This window comes from Aricia agestis, chromosome 7 (genome assembly GCF_905147365.1).
Source record: "Aricia agestis chromosome 7, ilAriAges1.1, whole genome shotgun sequence".
Lineage (NCBI taxonomy): Eukaryota > Metazoa > Arthropoda > Insecta > Lepidoptera > Lycaenidae > Aricia > Aricia agestis.
Window position 1 is genome coordinate 12,429,551 of NC_056412.1, and position 23,717 is coordinate 12,453,267.

The window sequence follows — 23,717 nt, forward strand, 5'->3', positions numbered from 1 at the left end:
ACATACGATGGTAATATTTTCAACTTGCGGGCTCACCCCTAAAACTTACCCTTAAAATTCAAAGTCGATTTTCTCCCACACCACAGTGATTGAAAATTCTAAAAAAAAAATGCTAGTATACTTATAGATCCTACATACGATGGTATTATTTTCAACTTGCGGACTCACCCCTAAAACTTACCCTTAAAATTCAAAGTCGATTTTCTCCCATACCACAGTGATTGAAAATTCTAAAAAAATTCATGCTAGTATATTTTAAAAGATCCTACACACGATGGTAATATTTTAAACTTGCGGACTCACCCCTAAAACCCACCCTTAAAATTCAAAGTCAATTTTCTCCCACAACATAGTGATTGAAAATTCTAAAAAAAATCATGCTAGTATACGTCTTGTAGATTCTACATAGGATGGTAACATGTGCAATGCATTAATGAATTAGCTGCAGACAAAGTCGTGGGTAACAGCTATCTGTAATTTTATACGTGGGAGAGTCATGCTTCGGCACGGATGGGCCGGCTCGACCGGAGAAATACCACGTTCTCACAGAAAACCGGCGTGAAACAGCGCTTGTGCTGTGTTTCGCCGAGTGAGTGAGTTTACCGGAGGCCCAATCCCCTACCCTATTCCCTTCCCTACCCTCCCCTATTCCCTTCCCTTCCTTAAAAAGCCGGTAACTCACTTGCAGCTCTTCTGATGCTGCGAGTGTCCATGGGCGACGGAAGTTGCTTTCCATCAGGTGACCCGTTTGCTCGTTTGCCCCCTTATTTAAAAAAAATATATACTTTTTGTTATTATATATATAAATGCGAAATTTACTTTGTCTGTCTATCTGTCTGTTTGTCTCGCTTACACGTCAAAACTTATGAACCGATTGTATTGAAATTTTTTACACAGAATGTCTAAAGCAGTGGTTCTTAACCTTTTAGCCATTTCGCCAAATAGCAAAAATAGGCTGTGGCGCTTCCCACAATTCGCCTAACAATCCTACATCGCGCTATTGAAGTTTCGGAGAACGACAACTGGCAAGATATATTATACAACGTCTGAAATGACGTCAGTGGGCTTCGGACTGACCGAGCATACCACCTAGCTCGGTCGAAAGATCTTCCTTTGTGGCCTCCACGTCCAACAAGGCCAAAAATTGTGTTTTTTGTATGGGAGCCCCCCCATAAATTTTAATTTTATTCCAATATTATTATTATTAATTACTGAAGTAGACACACAATCAAGGCCTTTGTGAAAATATAATGTGCCTACCTGTTGCCATTACTGATATAAAGCAAAAAAGGCCGAATAAATCACGTTTGTTGTATGGGGGCAACCATTAAATATTAATGTTATTTTATTTTTAGTATTTGTTGTTATAGCGGCAATCGAATTACATAATCTGTGAACATTTTAGAAGTCTACCTATAGCGGTTCTTAAGTTACAGCCTGGAGACAGACAGACAGACGGACGGAAGAACAGACAGACAGACATCGAAGTCTTAGTAATAGGTTCCGTTTTTACACTTTGGGTACGGAACCCTAAAAATGTCAAAAACATCACAATATGATTGAAGGACGGCCGACGGCCGTCGGCCCCTTGTACCTATATCATGAAAACTATTAGGAAGTGCCATCGAACTAACAGGCCGTGCCGCTTGGTTCGGGCCGTTATCGAATTTTTGAATTTCGAATTTATGATTTGTATTCAAAATTTATGGAACTTTCCACGACTACATTCAAGCTCGACCATCTGTGACGTAACGCTTTGAGATATTTCGAGACATTGTGGTGTTTTACTTGGTTTAATTTATTTAAAATGGATAAACCCACAGCAAAAAAAATGTCTCTCGCAGAAGTAATACACTAGTTACCGTACCGTATGTAGGATCTATAAGTATACTAGCATGAATTTTTATAGAATTTTCAACCACTGTGTTGTGGGAGAAAATCGACTTTGAATTTTAAGGGTGGGTTTTAGGGGTGAGTCCGCAGGTTTAAAATATTACCATCGTGTGTAGGATCTTAAAATATACTAGCATGAATTTTTTTAGAATTATCAATCACTGTGGTATGGGAGAAAATCGATTTTGAATTTTGAGGTTAAGTTTTAGAGGTGAGTCCGCAAGTTGAAAATATTACCATAGTATGTAGGATCTATAAGTTTACTAGCATGAATTTTTATAGAATTTTCAATCACTGTGGTGTGGGAGAAAATCGACTTTGAATTTTAAGGGTGAGTTTTAGGGGTGAGTCCGCAAGTTGAAAATATTACCATCGTATGTAGGATCTATAAGTATACTAGCATGAATTTTTTTAGAATTTTCAATCACTGTGGTGTGGGAGAAATTCGACTTTGAATTTTAAGGGTGGGTTTTAGGGGTGAGTCCGCAAGTTGAAAATATTACCATCGTATGTAGGATCTATAAGTATACTAGCATGAATTTTTTTAGAATTTTCAATCACTGTGGTGTGGGAGAAAATCGGCTTTGAATTTTAAGGGTAAGTTTTAGGGGTGAGTCCGCAAGTTGAAAATATTACCATCGTATGTAGGATCTATAAGTATACTAGCATGAATTTTTTCAGAATTTTCAATCACTGTGGTGTGGGAGAAAATCAACTTTGAATTTTAAGGGTAAGTTTTAGGGGTGAGTCCGCAAGTTGAAAATATTACCATCGTATGTAGGATCTATAAGTATACTAGCATGATTTTTTTTAGAATTTTCAATCACTGTGGTGTGGGAGAAAATCGACTTTGAATTTTAAGGGTAAGTTTTAGGGGTGAGTCCGCAAGTTGAAAATATTACCATCGTATGTAGAATCTATAAGTAAACTAGCATGAATTTTTTTAGCATTTTCAATCACTGTGGTGTGGGAGAAAATCGACTTTGAATTTTAAGGGTAAGTTTTGGGGGTGAGTCCGCAAGTTGAAAATATTACCATCGTATGTAGGATCTATAAGTATACTAGCATGAATTTTTTTAGAATTTTCAATCACTGTGGTGTGGGAGAAAATCGACTTTGAATTTTAAGGGTAAGTTTTGGGGGTGAGTCCGCAAGTTGAAAATATTACCATCGTATGTAGAATCTATAAGTATACTAGCATGATTTTTTTTAGAATTTTAAATCACTGTGGTGTGGGAGAAAATCGACTTTGAATTTTAAGGGTAAGTTTTAGGGGTGAGTCCGCAAGTTGAAAATATTACCATCGTATGTAGGATCTATAAGTATACTAGCATGAATTTTTTTAGAATTTTCAATCACTGTGGTGTGGGAGAAATTCGACTTTGAATTTTAAGGGTGGGTTTTAGGGGTGAGTCCGCAAGTTGAAAATATTAACATCGTATGTAGGATCTATAAGTATACTAGCATGATTTTTTTTAGAATTTTCAATCACTGTGGTGTGGGAGAAAATCGACTTTGAATTTTAAGGGTAAGTTTTAGGGGTGAGTCCGCAAGTTGAAAATATTACCATCGTATGTAGGATCTATAAGTATACTAGCATGAATTTTTTCAGAATTTTCAATCACTGTGGTGTGGGAGAAAATCAACTTTGAATTTTAAGGGTAAGTTTTAGGGGTGAGTCCGCAAGTTGAAAATATTACCATCGTATGTAGGATCTATAAGTATACTAGCATGATTTTTTTTAGAATTTTCAATCACTGTGGTGTGGGAGAAAATCGACTTTGAATTTTAAGGGTAAGTTTTAGGGGTGAGTCCGCAAGTTGAAAATATTACCATCGTATGTAGGATCTATAAGTATACTAGCATGAATTTTTTTAGAATTTTCAATCACTGTGGTGTGGGAGAAAATCGACTTTGAATTTTAAGGGTAAGTTTTGGGGGTGAGTCCGCAAGTTGAAAATATTACCATCGTATGTAGAATCTATAAGTATACTAGCATGATTTTTTTTAGAATTTTCAATCACTGTGGTGTGGGAGAAAATCGACTTTGAATTTTAAGGGTAAGTTTTAGGGGTGAGTCCGCAAGTTGAAAATATTACCATCGTATGTAGGATCTATAAGTATACTAGCATGAATTTTTTTAGAATTTTCAATCACTGTGGTGTGGGAGAAATTCGACTTTGAATTTTAAGGGTGGGTTTTAGGGGTGAGTCCGCAAGTTGAAAATATTACCATCGTATGTAGGATCTATAAGTATACTAGCATTAATTTTTTTAGAATTTTCAATCACTGTGGTGTGGGAGAAATTCGACTTTGAATTTTAAGGGTGGGTTTTAGGGGTGAGTCCGCAAGTTGAAAATATTACCATCGTATGTAGGATCTATAAGTATACTAGCATGATTTTTTTTAGAATTTTCAATCACTGTGGTGTGGGAGAAAATCGACTTTGAATTTTAAGGGTAAGTTTTAGGGGTGAGTCCGCAAGTTGAAAATATTACCATCGTATGTAGGATCTATAAGTATACTAGCATGAATTTTCTTAGAATTTTCAATCACTGTGGTGTGGGAGAAATTCGACTTTGAATTTTAAGGGTGGGTTTTAGGGGTGAGTCCGCAAGTTGAAAATATTACCATCGTATGTAGGATCTATAAGTATACTAGCATGAATTTTTTTAGAATTTTCAATCACTGTGGTGTGGGAGAAAATCGACTTTGAATTTTAAGGGTAAGTTTCAGGGGTGAGTCCGCAAGTTGAAAATATTACCATCGTATGTAGGATCTATAAGTATACTAGCATGAATTTTTTCAGAATTTTCAATCACTGTGGTGTGGGAGAAAATCGACTTTGAATTTTAAGGGTAAGTTTTAGGGGTGAGTCCGCAAGTTGAAAATATTACCATCGTATGTAGGATCTATAAGTATACTAGCATGATTTTTTTTAGAATTTTCAATCACTGTGGTGTGGGAGAAAATCGACTTTGAATTTTAAGGGTAAGTTTTAGGGGTGAGTCCGCAAGTTGAAAATATTACCATCGTATGTAGGATCTATAAGTATACTAGCATGAATTTTTTTAGAATTTTCAATCACTGTGGGGTGGAAGAAAATCGACTTGGAATTATAAGGGTGGGTTTTAGGGGTGACTATTTTTTGAATTAGAAATAACATTTGCACCCTCTAAAAGTGTCCACTTATCTCACTATGATACATATTATATTTTGATACTCAAGATAATTTGTTTTTGTTTTGTAACTAATTCGTTCACTTGAACGTTCGGAACTTCAGGCACATCATTGCTTGAACATCATCTTTTAACTAAGAGTATATTAATGGAAATTCTTAAAAAATAGTATTAATGAGTATCACATTGACATCTTATAACTAATTACCAATGCGTTTTATAATGCAATCAATTTTTTTTTAAATCTTAAATGGCCTTCTTATGGGCCCGTTCTTAATAAGGCCAAAATGTTCAATATGCGTGTATAAGTTTAATAATCTTAATAAGTAAAGATGTTATAAAAAACAGTATTATTTTAATTCTTACGGTACGCATATTTTATAACTAAAACTAACTGTTTATATGTTAATGATTTTTAGATGTTCCTTGTAAAGTTCATGTTCCCTAGCAAGGCCAACTATCAAATCTTTGGTTGGGCCTTATAAGGAACCACCGGCCTTCCTAGGAACATTACCAATATTTTAACTTAAATCAAGGCATTAGTAGATTTTCTTTTATTAGTACTATACATATATACCTATACGACAATGCTCTGTAATTAAATTTGAGATAGATATAGGTTATGTAGCTAAAAAATAAAGTTTTTCAGGGTGCGGAAATTACAATTGTAACCTCGACAACCAAAGTCTACAAACAGTGAGATCTCACTGCCACAATTGCGGCGCGATCGAGTTGCCGCCCCGTTTATGGCCATAAGTTTGATGGATCTAAGTGTGTAGTAGAAAGAATATGTGCTAACATGACGATAACTACGAATTTTTAACAGTTGGCCTTCAAAGGAACATGGCCTTACATGGCTCAGGGTCCTTAGTAAAAGAACGTTTGTGTACTAAAGCTTATTATAAAATCAATGATTTCATCGACGACAACACACCTTGGGAATAGGGTGGTTCTTACAGGCTACTAGTATATTTTTATAAGTAATTCCTATTGTAAATAGCTCTAAGTCATAATATTGTTATATAACACAGTCAAATTAACTAGACGCATGGTGATGACGTCATTACGATGCTTGCATGTACATTCCAGTGGTGCGTCAGGTTAATATAATGTAAAGATATACATCCCGGGATGTAATGTACATGAATGTGACCGTGTTGTACTGTTATATGTTTTAAATTGTAATTTTCCATCTTTTTAGTAAAAGATGGCCCCGTGCGAGTTTCTTACGCCGGTTCTTCTCGCCGGGTTAGTTCCCGAACCGGTGGTAGGCACCGTAGTATCGACGTTCGGTAAAGTTTTTGTAAAAAATTACTCCGAATAAAAATATTTTTGATTTTGATACTACATTATATTTCCGAGAATTCGATCTGAGCAAAAACACGATCTTAAAATTTTCTCGATAGAAAAAAGTCACAAAGATGCATCTAATTTTCACGAATTTTTCATTTATTGCCATAACCCGTGCATTGAACTAAGTTAATATTTTAACACATTGTATAAAATTCTATCATTGAGAGATCGACCTAGCGGATTTTTAAAATGTTGTATATTTATCGAGTTATTGAGAAAAAACTAATTTGGCGATAAATCCCAGTCGTTCTTTTTCACCTGGCATATGAAAGACGGGCGTGAGTGTGAAGAGAGAAGGACGATGTTTGATTTTTGGAGTTAGTCGCCCTCTTAACATCTAAATGACTATTTTTATTGACGTCTGTGCTCTGTATGAAATAAATTATGATATTTTGTAAGTGGTAAAGTTCGGTCAATTTAATTTATTTATAATATTATGTAGTTAATACTTGAATATCCTTAATGTATCCTTGTAGTTTTGAATAAATGGAAGCTCTGTCATTTTAGAAGAGCTCAGTTGAATTCGATATCTGGCGAAATCACTAACATTCATCCGTAAAAAGTAAGACCAGTGACTCCAGTGAGTGACCTATGTTCACCTAGGTCCTAGACCAAATCTGCCTAAAGAAAAACCGATTTCGCTCTCTAGCTAGAAAGTTTGGCCGTTTGTTTTTGAGATTTAAATCATCATATATCAGGCAATCAGCGTTTGTAAGGATTGCAATAAATTACAGTCAGATAGGTACAGTCTGTCTGTAGATATCGGCTATAACGTATGTCACTAGTCACTACGTATCACATTTCAACACTACAGCAGCAACATTACAATGTAAGTACAATAAGAACCGCAACATGCATTAAGTACAATAATAATTACATACTACGCACATGTGGATCGTGTGTAATTTACAGATAAGGCGACCGGTATTGAAGATCATACCATATTGTATTGTAATCGTTTAGCTGGCTAGCCACTCGCGAGCCTTCTAGCAAGGTGCTCGACACGTCATGTAAACACTCATTGACTAATTACGTAAATACCGCAAATTTCTTGTTTTTAATATCGTACCATGCGATATGACAATTGCCAGACGTGATCACGTAACCCATCAATCCCCAAGCGGCTCCCGGCTGTCGCATAACAATTGAAAATCTATTATGTCTTCGATTCCCACGATCGAGGTAGTTACAATACGTAACGCTTAGGGCCTGTTTCACCACTTCCTGATAAGTACCGAATAGGCTATTCACCACTTAACTTGACAGATGAAGTATGGAGAATCTGTCAAAAAGTTGTGAATAGTCTATTCGGCACTTCATCAGATAGTGGTGAAACAGGTTACAGGCCCATAGCATTGTAATTTGTCTATCTATTGGTATTTGGTAGGTGATGCAATTTAGGTCTTACATTTTGGAAAGCATCATCCAAGTAACTATCTACTATAATATTGGAGCCTAAGGATTTCTTCCGAAGGAAAGCGTGCTACTGCTAACTAGGTACTTGATGTTTCTATTGACCTTGGGAATCAAATTTACCTAAGTATTTTATAAAAACAGGTGTAGATTCTACACATGCGCCTAGAATTCAAAGAAAAGTTTTGGCCTTAGAAGCCTATTCAATGCAAAAAAACCCCATATTTTCTGTTTAGTAATAATTATGTGGAAACAAAACATGACAAATTTAATAAATTGTAATATGAGAAAATGAGAACCAAGCTGATCTAAAGCTTTGTAATTTTATTTTCACTTAAAAACAACATAATGTGGGAGTTGCACACTATTGCGTCATAAAGCTGCCAGCCACCAGCCAGTTAAGCTCAAATCTTTTATTTTTGGCCGGCTGAGGAATGGCGTATTACTTTTTTATAGATAACTTAGTAGTTATCAAATACATATTGTGTAATAATATGGGAAATTACCTACATTCAGTTTTTGGGATAAACATTTGGCACACTCATCTTTATTATTCTAACCTTGAAACTGTCTGTTCTTTCAATGCGGGGTTCAAATTCGCGAAATATGGTTAAAAATAAAACGGCTTTGTCTAATTTAATAGCTGCGAAATCACCTTGAAACTGTCTTGAATAAGTATAGAGATTGCGAATGTATACCATAATATTAGTATTTATTATTATGTGATCAGAAAGAAAAATAACAATAAATATAGTAATGTAAATCATACACGTAAATTGTTACATTAAAGCAAACTAGTAACTTTTTAGTTTACATCTTCGACAGGTGCAAATATATGACAAGTTTATGCTGATGATCTTCTTTGTCTGCATTCTCAATCTTCTAATATCTACAGTTAGTAGATTAAGATATCTACAGGCAAACAAAAGTTTAGGCCGTTTAGGCACAGTATGCTATTTTTCGATATTTTATTGACATGAGAAACTGAGTTGTATGTTTAAATTAACCTTGAATCTTTTGGTGAGTCATCAACTTGTTTGGTAATGTAACTGACGCCTCGACGCGCTGTTTTCTATCGGAGCTGAGACAACTCGTTTCAGGGAAAGATCAATAATTTCAAAAATATATTGAGGAAAAGAAGCCAATTTTATCTTCATTTATCTGCATTTTGCATAAGGATTACTTCTCGCATGTAATGAAATGTATGTCTGTTTTAGTTTTCTTAAAGTTCTTCCCTCTGAACCGGGTTTTCCAACCTTTTCTTGTTCAGGGACCACCTTTATATTTTTCTCGTTAACAGCGACCACTACGGCGGGAATAAAACCTCAATAGGAAATACTTAAGTACATAACAAATAAATTATCAACAAAAAACTTAAAAAAAAAGGTTAGTCTAAAAAGAAGAAAATAAATTTCTTCTTAAAATTTTTAACTATTAAATTATAATTTATAATCCTCAATATATAATTTATACGTGGGATAGCCATGCTTCGTCACGAATGGGCCGGCTAGGCCGGAGAAATACCACGTTCTCAAAGAAAACCGGCGTGAATGGACACTCGCAGCATCAGAAGAGCTGCAGGTGCGTTGCCGGCCTTGTAAGAGGGCATAGGGTAATAGGGGAGGGTAGGGATGGGAAGGGAATTAGGGAGGGTAGGGAAGAGAATAGGGTAGGGGATTGGGCCTCCGGTAAACTCACTCACTCGGCGAAACACAGCGCTAGCGCTGTTTCACGCCGGTTTTCTGTGAGAACGTTTGCCCCCTTATTTAATTAAAAAAATATATTTTGGCTCCTGCGGAACACTGGTGGTCCACGGATCACTAGTTGGGAACCAGTGCTCTAAACTACTCATATCCTCGTTGCAGTGTGCTGGTTTGTCTGGCGTGCGTGCTGGTGTCGTCGACGCAGCCGCAGCCGCTGTGCAGCGACGTCGTGCACTGCCCGGAGGGCTCGTACTGCGATACGGAAGCGCACCTGTGCACCAAGTGCCTGGTCTGCGAGGAGCACCGCCGCAAGCCGCCCGAGGCAGCCACCGCCTGCATCAGATCCATCACCGAGTGCGGACCCTGTGTCGAGGAGTGAGTATCAAATGGCGGAAGATGCAACAAGCAACCTCAGGCGACGTGTCGCAGCGAAACTACAGGTTTCTATGGAGTCGTATGAAATTCCCTCTGGACTAAATCCAGAGGGAATAAAAGATAAAATGAAGTTCTTATACAAATTCATAGAAATTAACGTCGAGACACGTCGTCTGCGGTTGCTTCATGTCGTCTGCTGCCAACCGGCACCTTTATGATGCTGAGGTCGTGGTCGACATAAACAGGGTGTAACAAAACTTAGTGATAATAATATTATATTATTACTAGCTGTTTGACCGAGCTTCGCTCGGTATCCGATAAAAATGACATTTTCTAGAAATGATTCCTAGCTAGATCGATTTATCGCCCTAATATATATATATATATATATATATATATATATATATATATCTTTAAACGAGCAGTTCTTGTATATATATATATATATATATATATATAGGGCGTGTATGTCTCCGTGAATATCACTGTGGAGTGTGGCAGTAGCAGCTCTGAACTCTTAGAAAAATAGGATTTTGTGTCACCATCTCCCGGTCTATGTGTTAAAAATAGCAAATTAAGGAGTAAATGTTGAAGAGGAACTTCCTGTCACCAATATTTGAAATAAAGCAAAATAGAAAATGTTATGCTATATAAAATGGCTTATAAGAATCAGGGAGATGAGTAATACTCGAGAGATAAATAATTCTCGGAAACAATATGTACGGTACTCACAAAAATGTACAAAACACATAATTTTAGAGTATGTCGCAGTAAGATCGTCGAATTGATAAACGTCATGCCATCATTTTACTAAGAAAATATGCTACATACAATACTTAATTACAGTTTTAACCTTAAATCTCTTATCAGATAGGTCATGTGACATGTCATTGTTATTTGAGAATTGAGACACATCTTATCTATACTCAAATAAAAAAACTTTAGTTTTGTTATAGGACGTATCGTTGCTGATTTGTACAGAGCTTTTCCCTGTTGGTTTATCATAGGCAATATTGAGATTTAAATTGTTAGAGACCATACAGTACCGATACTTACCTTAAGGCCGTCCCCCGAGCAAACGTCCTTGACCATACATTTGCCGCGTTGCCGAGTCGCACCAAAATCCTATTATTTTACTTATCTTAGTTCAAAATTGTCCTAAAAAAATTAAAACGGGAATAATAAATGTAGTTTATGATATTGTCAATTTATTGGCGTGTGTTTCAAATAAAAGTAATTTGTAAATGCTAAGGAGATGCTGAATGTATGCTTGAATTTTAATAAATTGGTTTTACTTTGGAAGCTGATATCATGAGTTTGAAAGCTACAAAGTTATAATAAAAATACAGCAATAATCTTCAGTATATCAACATTCCTTTCCCCGTTTTAAATTTTCTATTTTTGTTTATATTAAAATTCAATAATAACTGTATTTTTATTATAACTTTGTAGCTTTCAAATTATGAGTTTATAAGGCTTTAAATACGGTAAATTACGGAATCTCCGTAGGGAAGGCCCTTAAACTTTTCGGAAAAAGTCAATTCAATAAAAAATCGTTATGTTATGAACATTTCCATATTGTTTCAGGGGCGACGTTAGTCCCGAGTGCATGGGCACCGCTGCCGGGGGCGCGACGCCCGCTTATGTGTGGGGCGCCGTGTTCGTGGCGCTGCTGCTGCTCGCACTCATCGTGTTCATCGTCGTGTACGCCGTGCGCAATCTCGGCGATTTTAAGATTAGAGCGTGTAAGTTGCATTTTTTTTATTAACATATTTTTGCCGTATTACGGTTTTCAGGGTGTACTTAACTTTACCAATCAAAGTACATCTTTCGAGACAGTTCCAGCAGGCGAAAATATTGGTCCGGGCAGTTGTTAAATTAGGTTAGAGACTAACACAATTCCGTTGCCATTAGGTGAATATCTGAATGTGTGTCCAGTCGCGAGCGCGTCGGTGCAGCAGCCCCAGCAGTTCGCGGCGTCGGCGCCGCAGGAGCTCCCACCGCCGTACGCCCCGCGGCCCTGGGATGACTACGCCCCTGACTCCCAGCCTAGCTCCGGGACATACGTGCCGCAAGATGGTATTTCCACTGTTCATTTTTATTTGCAGCTTATAAAAAAGTTGATTAATTATTCCTATACACCTAATAGGTACCGATTTTGGCATGAAAATTTATTAACATCTTTTCATGCACTTTCTATGTTTTTATTTATGTTTAAAAAAATAAAACCACAAAATAACGGTAATACAAAAAAATAAACTTCATAACACGCTCAATGAGAGATTACGTCATTAACTTTAGGTGCTGCTTAGAATTTCTGATTTATATAAAGGTCGCGGTTTTCACGAATGCTTTATTTAAGTACAACATGGAAGCTAATTAACCTCCACCCACTAACGCAGAAAAGAAACAAAATACAATGACACATCTTGTCGACCTTCGGTATTTCATATTGCGCGTCATGCCGCACAATATACACTATACACTACTATACAGTGCACAACACTCGGAAATAAAAGGACTTCAATGTTTTGTATTATTATTCATTATCTTTAGACATACTAATATTATAAAGCGGAAGAGTTGTTTGTTTGTGTGAACACGCTAATCTCAGGAACTACTGGTCCGATTTAAAAAGTTCTTTCAATGTTAGTTAGCCCATTTATCGAGGAAGGCTATAGGCTATATTTTATCTCGCTAAGACTAATAGGAGCGAAGAAATAGGGGAAAATGTGGAAAAAACAGGGGAAATTATTTGAAATCGCTTATTATCTTAAGAACTACTGGAGCAATTTTTATGTTATGTGGCACACATGAAAAATACACCACGTGAAGGGACATAGACTATTTTTGCGGAAAAATGTACAGTTTCCGTGAAATTCACGGAATTTCACGGAGCTAGTGTTTAATATAGTCTCATACAGTTTGTGTGTGCTTTTTGGCATTCTGTGAATTTGGCAAAAACATTATTGACTAGAAAATGAAAAGATTTCTTTCACATGCATCTAATATGTATCGTATTTTTTGTTGCAGATTCTATCCACCCGTTCATAAGCCGCGATACGAAAGGTCGCGCGACCGGAGCTCGCGAGTCGGACGACAACCAGGCGGCGCGGCCCTACGGTTACCCCAGCTACGTTCGCCCGCCCAGGTAACTTGTTAGTTTTTAATGACGTAATGATCGTTTGAAAATCTGAGCCCCTAGTCAAAATGCATTCGCCAGTTTTGATAGCGAAATTAGATGTCAAAAATGTATGTGATTTGACATAAGTCATAACTCATCGCAAGCGCCATTACACTTAGCGATGCGTCGAAACCCGTATATTTTTGACATCAAAATTCGCTATAGAAGTGGCGTATGCATTTTGAATTTTGACTAAGCACTCGCTGGCGCCAACATCTATCACCTTTGTGATGGATGTTGGCGCGTTCAACATTGATATAGTGATGATCGAGGATTAATCAAGAATGTTGTGATCTCTTCTCTCACAAAATCCAAGGGGAATCCCTTCCTAGAGACTATTAGTTTTGATCCTTGGGTGCTAACTACTAAGGTCGCTTACGAAATATTGTTTCCCGCTATACATTTTCTAATATACTTATTGTCCTATTGCGACACATAGTATTTTCAAGTATACATATTCTCATAAAGTTTTTATTTCAGCTATGAGCACGAGGAGTCACCGGCGCGCGACCTGACTGAGACTCCCACCTTCAGCTATTCCGAGGACCTGAGGGACTCCACAGACATCAGGGACTCCAGAGATACCAGGGACTCCAACGGGAAGTAAGTAGCGGAGGCCTAAGGACGGTAGCCCACTTTCGACCCGTCGCAAATCAGCGTGAACTGTTTTTAGGGATTTCATCCATATATTTATTTTCTTAAAGGGAATACCAGTTCATTTGCGACGGATACGCTTTAAGAAGGCGACTAATCCAAAATTGTCGATTTTATAAATCATTTTTGTACTTGATAATAAGCCCCGAATTGTTTAATTTTCTAAACATAGACACTACATTATATTTCTAAGAATTCGATCTGAGCGAAAACACGATATCGTAAAATTTTCTCGATAGAAAAAAATCACAAAAATGCATCTAACTTTGACGATTTTTTATATATATTGCCAAAACCATGCATTAAACTGAGTTAATATTTTTACACATCATATAAAATTCTATCACCGAGGGTTCGACCTAGCGGATTTTTAATATTCTTTATATTTTTTAAGATATTTAAGAAAAACCCACATTGGAGCTTCACCGCTAGATTTGTCTCACCTCTCAGTCGCCAACAGTCGCGTTCGCGCGCGCCTGAGGAGAGGATGTACTTCTTTTTCCTGTACTCCGGATTGAGAAAATATTTAGTCGAAACCATGGGGAACAAATTTTATATTTTTTGAATTAAATTAAATAGACACACTAAAAGCAACCTTTACAGTAGAAAACGGGAGCCGATGAACAATTGTATAAGGCTTTTTAATTTAATATAAAATATGTTTATTTGTTTACAAATATGATAATATTATCATGACAAATAATTTGTCAAACCCATATGCGGCCGCACATGCGTAGTGCATCGTGCTTGAGATGATACCATTGGACGATCTGCGTGTATCGTCCATTGACTTTTATAAGTGGACGCGGCATAATGGTCTCTACCAAATCAAAATACTGTGGCCGGTCCGCCATTTTATGTTCCGGTTCTCCGATTGACAGTTTATGTACCCATAAACTGTCAAAGTGTCGTATTATAGGGATGTCGAAATTGAAAGAAAATATCGATATATCGATACATCGATATTTGAAAAAATATCAATATCGGTCTCGATATATTGCGAAAAAAATATCCATATATCGATCAAATTTTCGACCAATTTGCTTTTTTTTAAATTAATTTATAGTCCGTCAAAAAAGTGAAGAAATTGAAAAAAGTTTGTCCTTGGATCGTTACGTTTATATTTTTACTAAAATGTTTGTTATTTTACCGACGGCTTGACTTCGTATGTGCTAATTTAGTTAATAATTAGACAATAAATAAGATTTGTGATAGAATAGTAATATAACATGGCTTGATTTTCGATATTATTTAATCAACATAGAAATTAGTAGATTTGACGTTTAGTGATGTACTTTTTTATCGAATTTAAAAAATATAAGGTGAAGAATCTGATCATTTATTTAAAAGATTTTAACCTTAATAGCTCACTTATAACATCTTACTTATCGATATCCTCGACAAATATCAACCGAGTGTCCCATCACTATAGACCGCCATGTTTAGTTCTTGGCAATATGGCGCCGGCCACGCTTTTTGGTACTTATGTCGCTTCCATCTGTTTCCTTATTCATTGGTATCGTCCAATGGTATCGTCTCATAGCACGAAGCTTCGTGACGATAGACACGATAGACGATAGGCCGCGGCAATAGAGATTGAAAAAATAAATCGGCTTTAAAACAACTAGTGTATGACAGTGATTTGAAAATCGATTTGGTTTCAATGAATGTCGTACTCGATACTCTGGAAATATTATAAATTCTTCGGAACAACGCTACGGTCTTGAAATGATAAGATGAAATTGTCAAACAGTGATAACATTATAATATTATATGCAAAATTCACTACTTCGGCCATTCGCTTCATAATAAATAATAATAAGAGTATGAACAAAGGTGACACATTTATGTAAGGATTTAGAAGAGTACATAATATACTACATAATATATTATAAGGCCTTTTATACCTATGATATTGCCGTTTTGTTTGAAAAGTGTTCTTTTTAGGGTTCCGTACCCAAAGGGTAAAAACGTATTACTAAGACTTCAATGTCTGTCTGTCCGTCTGTCTGCTAGACTTCTGAAATTTTCACAGAATGTGTAAGTATAATATCTGTTGCCGCTTTAACAACAAATACTAAAAACAAAATAAAATAAATATTTAAGGGGGACAATAATATAACAAACCTGATTTTTTGCTATTTTTTGCTTGATATCAATAATTACTATTGCTAGGCACTTGAAATTTTTACAATATCCTAACGGTACGGAACCCTTCGTGCGCGAGTCTGACTCACACTTGGCTGATTATTTCGAACTTACTTATTTCTGTTATTCAAAGTAATCACCCGTTCAATCAATGCACCTTTGCCAACGCAGTGGCAGTGTATGGATGCCCTTCTTGAAAATATCAGCTGGACGGCAGACTACACAAAATCTTTGACATTCCCGAACACATGATTTTAGTATATCGAGATGAAATTTGACCTGGATTTTTTATCAGCACCAGCATCAGAGACGATTTTAGTGATACCATGGCAGATAACTCCGCCGTTAGTTAACGGATTTGCAAAATTCTTTTGTTATTGTATAAGATGTAGTCCGAATTTCGTAACATGTTAACAAAAGTGGTGATCTGATGGTGCAATTCATGAGAAATCGAGGGGAGCTAAACGGAGGAAACTAGCTGACCCGGAAAACATTGTTTTGCCAAATTTTTTTTATAGTATCAATATAAAAAGTAAATAAAAACCTATTGTCAGGCCTAACGAATATACATAGCATTATAATCGGTTGAACCGTTTTGGATGAGTTCGGGCACAAACACTGTGACCCGAGAATTTTATGTACATATTTGACTAGATGACCCGGCAAACGTATAATAATTTATATGGCAAACTGCCATATAAATTATTTTTAGTATCAATAATATGTTACTTATATCAAAAAGCAGATAAAAAATTATCCTCAAGCCTAACGAATGTATGTATGCAAAATTTCATTGAATCGGTTGATCGCTTACAAACATTGTAACATGAGAATTTAGTATATTTTAATCTGACAAATGCTAATATATTTTACGCAAATACACATGTAGGAATGAGTAGTGGTCAAAGGAAGATCTTCCGACCGAGCGAGGTGGTATGCCCAGTCAGGCCGAAGCCCACGAGATACATTTCAGCTGTCGTATATATACCGACGCGCTCAGAAAACTTCGATAGCGCGATGCAGGAATGTTAGGCGAATTGTGGGTATCACCACACACACAAAAACTAACCAAATTCGGACGTGGACGAAGACGTGGCTAGTATAGTCTGTCAAGAAAGTGAAGAAATTAAAAAGTGGCAACATCGTAGTGTCATCTCTTTCAAATCAATCTAAGAAAAAAGGGATGACACTACGATGATTAAAAAGTGGCTTTTTAATTTCTTCACTTTATTGACAGACTGTAGATTATATTAAATAAAGTTATAATCTTTTTGTAACAACTACAGCAGAATCGATCCAGTAGTGTCAGAGGCTCAGAGCCTATTCGATTTCATGATGATTAAAAAGTGGCTTTTTAATTTCTTCACTTTATTGACAGACTGTAGATTATATTAAATAAAGTTATAATATTTTTGTAACAACTACAGCAGAATCGATCCAGTAGTGTCAGAGGCTCAGAGCCTATTCGATTTCAATAAATAAACATTATCATAAAGTATTACTAGTGTATAAGGCAAAAAGTATTAATTTGATTATCAAAGATGGAAAATGTGACTCGAACTTCTCAAAATTTTATCTGACATATTTGGTTATACTACGTTCGTACAAAAAGTGGTTACGAGAATAATTACACAAATTTATAGCCGCGGTGACATTTTGAATGCGATGGGCGAGTACGGGGGGTATGAAGTGCGCGGGTGAAAAAAGATTTTTTTCTGTCATAGGGGCGACCTATGACAGAAATTAAATTATTTAAATCTTTTCCTTAATCAAAAAATTAACGAAAAGCTTAGGCTTTACATACTAAATACATGTACTGTACTAAACTTCAAAATATGTAATGTGGTTTAAACCACTACGTATATTACGAGTATGTAAAAGTATCACTTACACCTATCTGGTTTTTTAACTTTCAGCACTACCACAAAGATCTCTTTAAAAGGACACATTCTACAATTTTATCGGTTTTGTTGCACCCTGTATGTGAAAAAAAGAGAGACACAACATGACGTTTATACGAATTTCTTTAACTGATTCAATGCGGCGCACATTTTTTAAAACTTTCGGTAGTGGCGGCATTCAATTTTTTCGTGACACGTTAGCCGTGTCATACGCCTTAGAAGTAGATGACACGGCTACCGTGTCACCCGCCATGTTCAAACATTTTTATTGTTTTTCTTGGTTTTTACACGTGTATTAACTTGATTTATGTAGTTGAACCCAAACCATTGATTTTAATGGAAGGTTACTTTGTTTTGAGTAGTTTTACTACGTGTTAACCTTAAAATGGCAGGTAAGCGATTTTTTTATTCAGATGTTGCAAACCTTTTGTAGGTTTCAAAGTTAGAACTTTTAACCGCAGGGAAACGTTTTATTCCTATGGATTAGGAAGCTTGCAACAGCTAGTAAGTAATATTTTCGAAAGCAACAACTTAGATTAAAACAAAAATCGTTAGTGGATTAGTGATACTTTGATGTCAACACAAGTATTTTTCTACATTACCGTTAAAAAAAAATCGCAAGAACTTAAAAGTCTAAAATAATAAAGAAAATATGGACTCCCAATATTACTTCTTTATTTTCTTAAAAGTTTACTACTAAAAAGCCCGGCCGCACATTAACCGAATTTCTGATCAGAAAAATTCTGACGCTCATACATTTGACACGTCCGAATTCTGATAGTATGCGGGGTCCACAAAAAATGTATGAATAGAGTGTAATGTACGGCCGGGCTAAAAAAGGGGAAATCCCCTAGTTTTTTTCAATTCACAGAATATTTAGAAACGAAGCCTATAGGCATATTCTACGTGGAAAATTAAGATGGTTTTGTTCAGAGTAGAGAACCTTCTAAAGTGTAATTTGAGGGAGATACAATCGTTTTTTAAATGGCACGGCTCACGTGGCATACGCCACACGTTAAAAACATATATGACCGTCTACTTCGTCGTAGCAACGCCGTCCACATAGGCACATACTAAAATCTATCGTTTTTGTGGCAGGCAATATGTTATTAAGAGGATACACCAGGGGCGAGAGAAATTGAAAATAGGTATTTGAAAATGTATTGCTGTCTCACCAATCTCAAGTCTCCCACCGCAGAGCGCGATAGAGACAACACGACAAAAGTTGTAATAAAAGAACAGAAAATCTTCGATTCGTTGTCCGCTGATTCCTTCTTCAAAACTTAACCGATTTAAGTACTTTTTTCATTAAGAATTAAAGCAAGGCTTGCGCTGTGTTCCTATGTTTTATTTTTTTTATATTTTTTAGCCAGTTTCGTTTTTTGGGTGTTTGAACACAGAGGAAAATCTTGCCATTTTTTTGGGTTTTTAGACGTTATATCTTTTTTAATAATAAAATTATGAAAAAAAAGAAAACATAGGGACATGCTAATAGTGGCCATAGATATTCAGGAAAAAAATCATAACTCTACCGGTATTATCCAGGGAGGAAAAAGGGGACAGCGTTTGTATGGAAAAACTGCGGTGTGGACTCCTCTTAACATCATTCAATAGGCGTTACTGAAGTGTCATATTATACAATGTCTCTAAATATAGTATGATAAGAATATAGATGTAAAAGTTATATGGAAACTAGCTGTCTCGGCATTGCCATATAAAGTATTTCGCCCATACTTTTTTATTGTGACTAAATAAGTATGTCACCATGGCAACGTCCATCGCTATCCCGTCGCGCAAACAATGGTCACCGTCAGTCTCGAGTTGTAATAATTTACTGTTATTTAATCAATATAAAAGTAGATGTTGTCCGATTCTCAACCCTAGCCGATATGCTCGCTAAGATTCACGAAAATCGGTTGAGCCGTTTCAGAGGAGTTCAACCACGCACACCGTGACACGTAGGTTTTATATATATTAGATGTAATTAATAAATGTGTTTGTGTGTATTAACAGCGCCATCCCCGTGACATCAGTGGGCGTCGCTGGCGGCAGCGCGGCTGGCGACGCCTTAGCGCTACCCGCAGACCGCCGCCGACATCAGGTGAGTTTATGCTTATTCAATTAAAATTAGTAATGAATTATAAATGAGTAACTGCCGCACTCAGAGTGGAACATTAATTACTTAAATGTAATTAATTCAAAATTTTGACATAAGCCCCATACATTAGCTGTCAAACTCTTCATTAAATTGGAGGTTAAACATAATTAAATGTACAGCGGTTAGATACGTAGTGAAACACAGGCAGCGGTTATACATTATGTCATAACACTTTGTGATTGCAAGAGCCCGAGCGTCATAAGTTTTCCCATACAAATACTTTTACAGCGAACTTGATATAGGGTACTATACACTCCCTAAAGTACATATTATCATTTATTGCCCTTCCACACGCCCATTTTTTTTGCGCGCTACCGACGCGTATTTCTGCGTGCGTGCGTCATCTGCGCGTTTTGGCAGATATTATAAGTTTTTTTGGCACAAATGAAATCGTTTGTATCGATACAAACGCAAAATGAACGCTAATGAAGCGCGCTTTTAACACGCGTTTCTATCGATACAGACGCAAGTTAAACGCTATTGTAACGCGCTTTGAACACGCGTTTGTATCGATGCAAACACACTGCGATTCAGCGGGGAACGACGAGTGGAGGAGGGGCTCACTGCGATACAAACCCGATACAAGCGCGCACTTACAGCACGTCCTAATTGCGTTCGAAAAACGTGCGTTTGTATCGATACAAAAATAAGGGTCGTGTGTAAAGGTTAAAACGTGTCGGCTTCCTTGCGTTTGCTGAGCGTTCAACTTGCGTTTGTATTGATAAAACGAGCTTAAAAAAACGTCGTGTGGAAGGGCCCTTAGTTTTGTGACATTCTGTAGAACTGTTTTATTAAACCCTGGATCGCGGTTTCTTGGAAATTTTGTTTCTTTTCTTTCATTATTATCACAATAGCATTGATCTCGCAGAAACTAAACAAATATTTCTCTTTTTTCCGTCAGTTTCAGGACCGCAACAACAACGGCGGCGGTAGCTGCGCGTCCCCCGCGCACGCCCCGCCGCCGCCCGCGCTCGTCATCAACGTCATGCAGACTATCAACGCGCTGCAGCAGCAGAACAACGTCAACACACGCCCCGTCAGCCCGTAACTGTGCGTAAACGCACGCACCGTACGCACGTCACTGTGCATATGCGCACGCACCGCACGTACGATATTTCATGACGTTCCTAGTGATTGCGCCTTAATATTGGCAACTTATTTCTATCTCAATTATTTATAGTTTTTTTATATTGCCGTGTTAATCTATAGATTTTATCGTTTAAGCCATTTTTGAAGATTTTTTTAGCCTATTTTATATTTTGAGTTTGTTGCAATAGGAATGTAGTTGTTACTGCGACTACATTTAATTTTTATATACACACCCTGAAGTTATACATACTTTTGTCGAATTGATGAACATTCATATAAAATTTCACTCACACACATCTTTATAGAATGATTGTGTCATATAATGTTTTTTAGCTTGCTATTTTTTATTTCCGCTGGCTGCACATATGCTGTATAATTTGGAGTAGTCATAAGTAAAATTAATTAATTTAAAATAAAATAAAAAAAGGTTGTTAATATTTTGAATTACGGAATAGGTGTTATGCAAAAAAGAGAAACAAGAGTTTTCAGGTTAAATATCAAAAATTGCTCGTGTCCTATTTATACTCAGTGTTATATAAGTTATAACCCTTATACCGTATGTTTGTATATGATAGTTGTTGCTTTTAAGATGTTCTATTTGTTACTCTAAAGAGCCTATCTATTCTTTCCACCAAGAGTTAATGCGAGTTTTTGTGACTGCTTGCCATTTGAAGAAATTATCTACAATTTACATATTATCATAGATACAGCGCCTTTAGTGGCATACGTGCTTTCTTCCGGGCTGAGAGTGACAAAAACTCAATATACATATAGAGTGAATTTTCGGGAATGTTTTTTTGAGTAACGGATCAGAACAACATAATATTTTAAGTTGTATAAATGTAGTAGCCGCTGTGTTATGTCAAGGGTGACGTCGTGCCATGGATCTCGGATCTACGGTGTACACTGCCGACCGCGCTACCTCCGACATTTTTGTGCATTACACAAAACCTTGAGAAATATGTTACATGTAAAAAAAAACGAAAACAATGAAAAATCTTACTCAAAAATATATTACACGCAACATACAGGTAACAAAACTAAGTGATAATATTTTAGGGTGGGTATGGGTTCCATTTATAGTTAGCTGTGAAAGTAGCAGCGCTGAAAGAGTAACTTTTTTTTAATGTTTGTATGTGAAAATTCATTACGCTCGCGCGCTTGCCCATACAAATAAAAAAAATTCAAAGCTGCTACTTTCACAGTGAACAGTGAACTCTCTCAAGGAACACATGCACACCCAAAGTATTATCACTTAGTTTTGTTACATCATGTATATTGTATATAATAAATTTGTAATGTCTGATGTCTTTATCTGTCTTGTGACGTTTTCAATATTTTATAAACTTATAAACAAAGAAGACAAGCTGCAGCCTTACCCCCGAAACTGATATCAATCTGATATTAGACATTCTATTTCTTCATATTTTAGATGTCTAAATTGTCAAAAATCTGACATCAGTTTGATATCACTTTCGAGGGTAAATCGGCTGACCTCGTGTTATTCGCGGTATAAATATTTTTATCAGGGGGGCTAAAATTGTTTTTAAAAGGTTTTGTCTAATGCGACTTATTTTATTAAAAACGGTTTGTTTACTTACTTTTAGGATTGTGAAAATGTATGTTATGTAACCTATATAAAAAATTAAAACAAAAAAATATATAAAAAATATAAGACGGAAAATTTCTTCAGAAGTATTAAAAGGAGGAATTAAAATGAAAGTTGAATTGGCTGTTAACAGAATATCATTGGTGCTACGAAATAATATTTTATAATTCCTAACATAAGTATCTGCATTTTTGTAGAAATACTCTCGTTTTACTACTTATCACCTAAGAATATATTTTAAGTTATACGATGTAGCCTGGGAAAATTAAGGAATTCAGACCGAATAATTCGTGTAGTTCTGAAAGTTGGTACAGTTGTTCATAAAAGTCCAGATGAATATACTAAAAGTCCCCGAGGGTGGGACAAGAGCCGGCGGTGGGGGAGGGAGGGAAAGGTCTCTTTTTCAAGATTTTTGCATGTGACTCGAAAATTATTTATAATATCTCTTTAGTGACTACATTAATTATCTACATTAAATTTCTTATAAATTACGTCCAAACATTTTTACTGTACGATCATTACTTTAGGAAATACAGAGTAAGGGTACGCTCGCACTGTTTTTCCATACAAACGTATTCCCCAATTTTGCCGCAGTGCGAGCGTACCCTTTTAATGCTCTGTATTTCCTAAAGTAATGATCGTACAGTAAAAATGTTTGGACGTAATTTATAGGAAATTTATTGTAGATAATTAATGTAGAAGTCACTAAAGAGATATTATAAATAATTTTCGAGTCACAAGTAAAAACCTTGAAAAAGAGACCTTTCCCCCCCTTGGGCACTTTTAGCATATTCATCTGGACACCTGTACCTGTAGGAACAACTATACCAACTTTCAAAACTACACGTCGATTTTGAAACTAATTTTCTGAGACTAATAGTCTGTAGTTTTATAGCAATATTATTTTAAAAAAATATTAAAACTCGCCTTATTATGTGATTTTAAAATTGTGTATTAATATGAACATATTGTTAATGCTCTATAAAATAGAATGTCAGTGCTCTTAAGAGTCATATACGTTTTTGGAATGAACTACTGACAAAAAGCAACATATTGGC

At 36.2% G+C, this 23,717-nt stretch overlaps 1 protein-coding gene across 2 annotated transcripts in view; it reads left to right on the plus strand.

Annotated features, from left to right (window-relative positions):
• The window catches only part of LOC121729031, a 43,371-nt gene extending 21,201 nt beyond the window's left edge, over window positions 1-22,170 (plus strand). The window contains exons 2-8 of one of the 2 annotated variants that reach the window (XM_042117415.1): window positions 9,704-9,916; window positions 11,504-11,661; window positions 11,831-11,995; window positions 12,950-13,067; window positions 13,581-13,703; window positions 19,817-19,904; window positions 20,863-22,170. In XM_042117415.1, coding sequence (XP_041973349.1) covers window positions 9,704-9,916; window positions 11,504-11,661; window positions 11,831-11,995; window positions 12,950-13,067; window positions 13,581-13,703; window positions 19,817-19,904; window positions 20,863-21,009 — 1,012 coding nt within the window. In that variant the 3' untranslated portion in view covers window positions 21,010-22,170. The remainder of the gene's footprint in view (window positions 1-9,703; window positions 9,917-11,503; window positions 11,662-11,830; window positions 11,996-12,949; window positions 13,068-13,580; window positions 13,704-19,816; window positions 19,905-20,862) is intronic. The other variant, XM_042117416.1, reaches the window with a different exon arrangement.
• The last annotated feature ends 1,547 nt before the right edge of the window (window positions 22,171-23,717 follow it).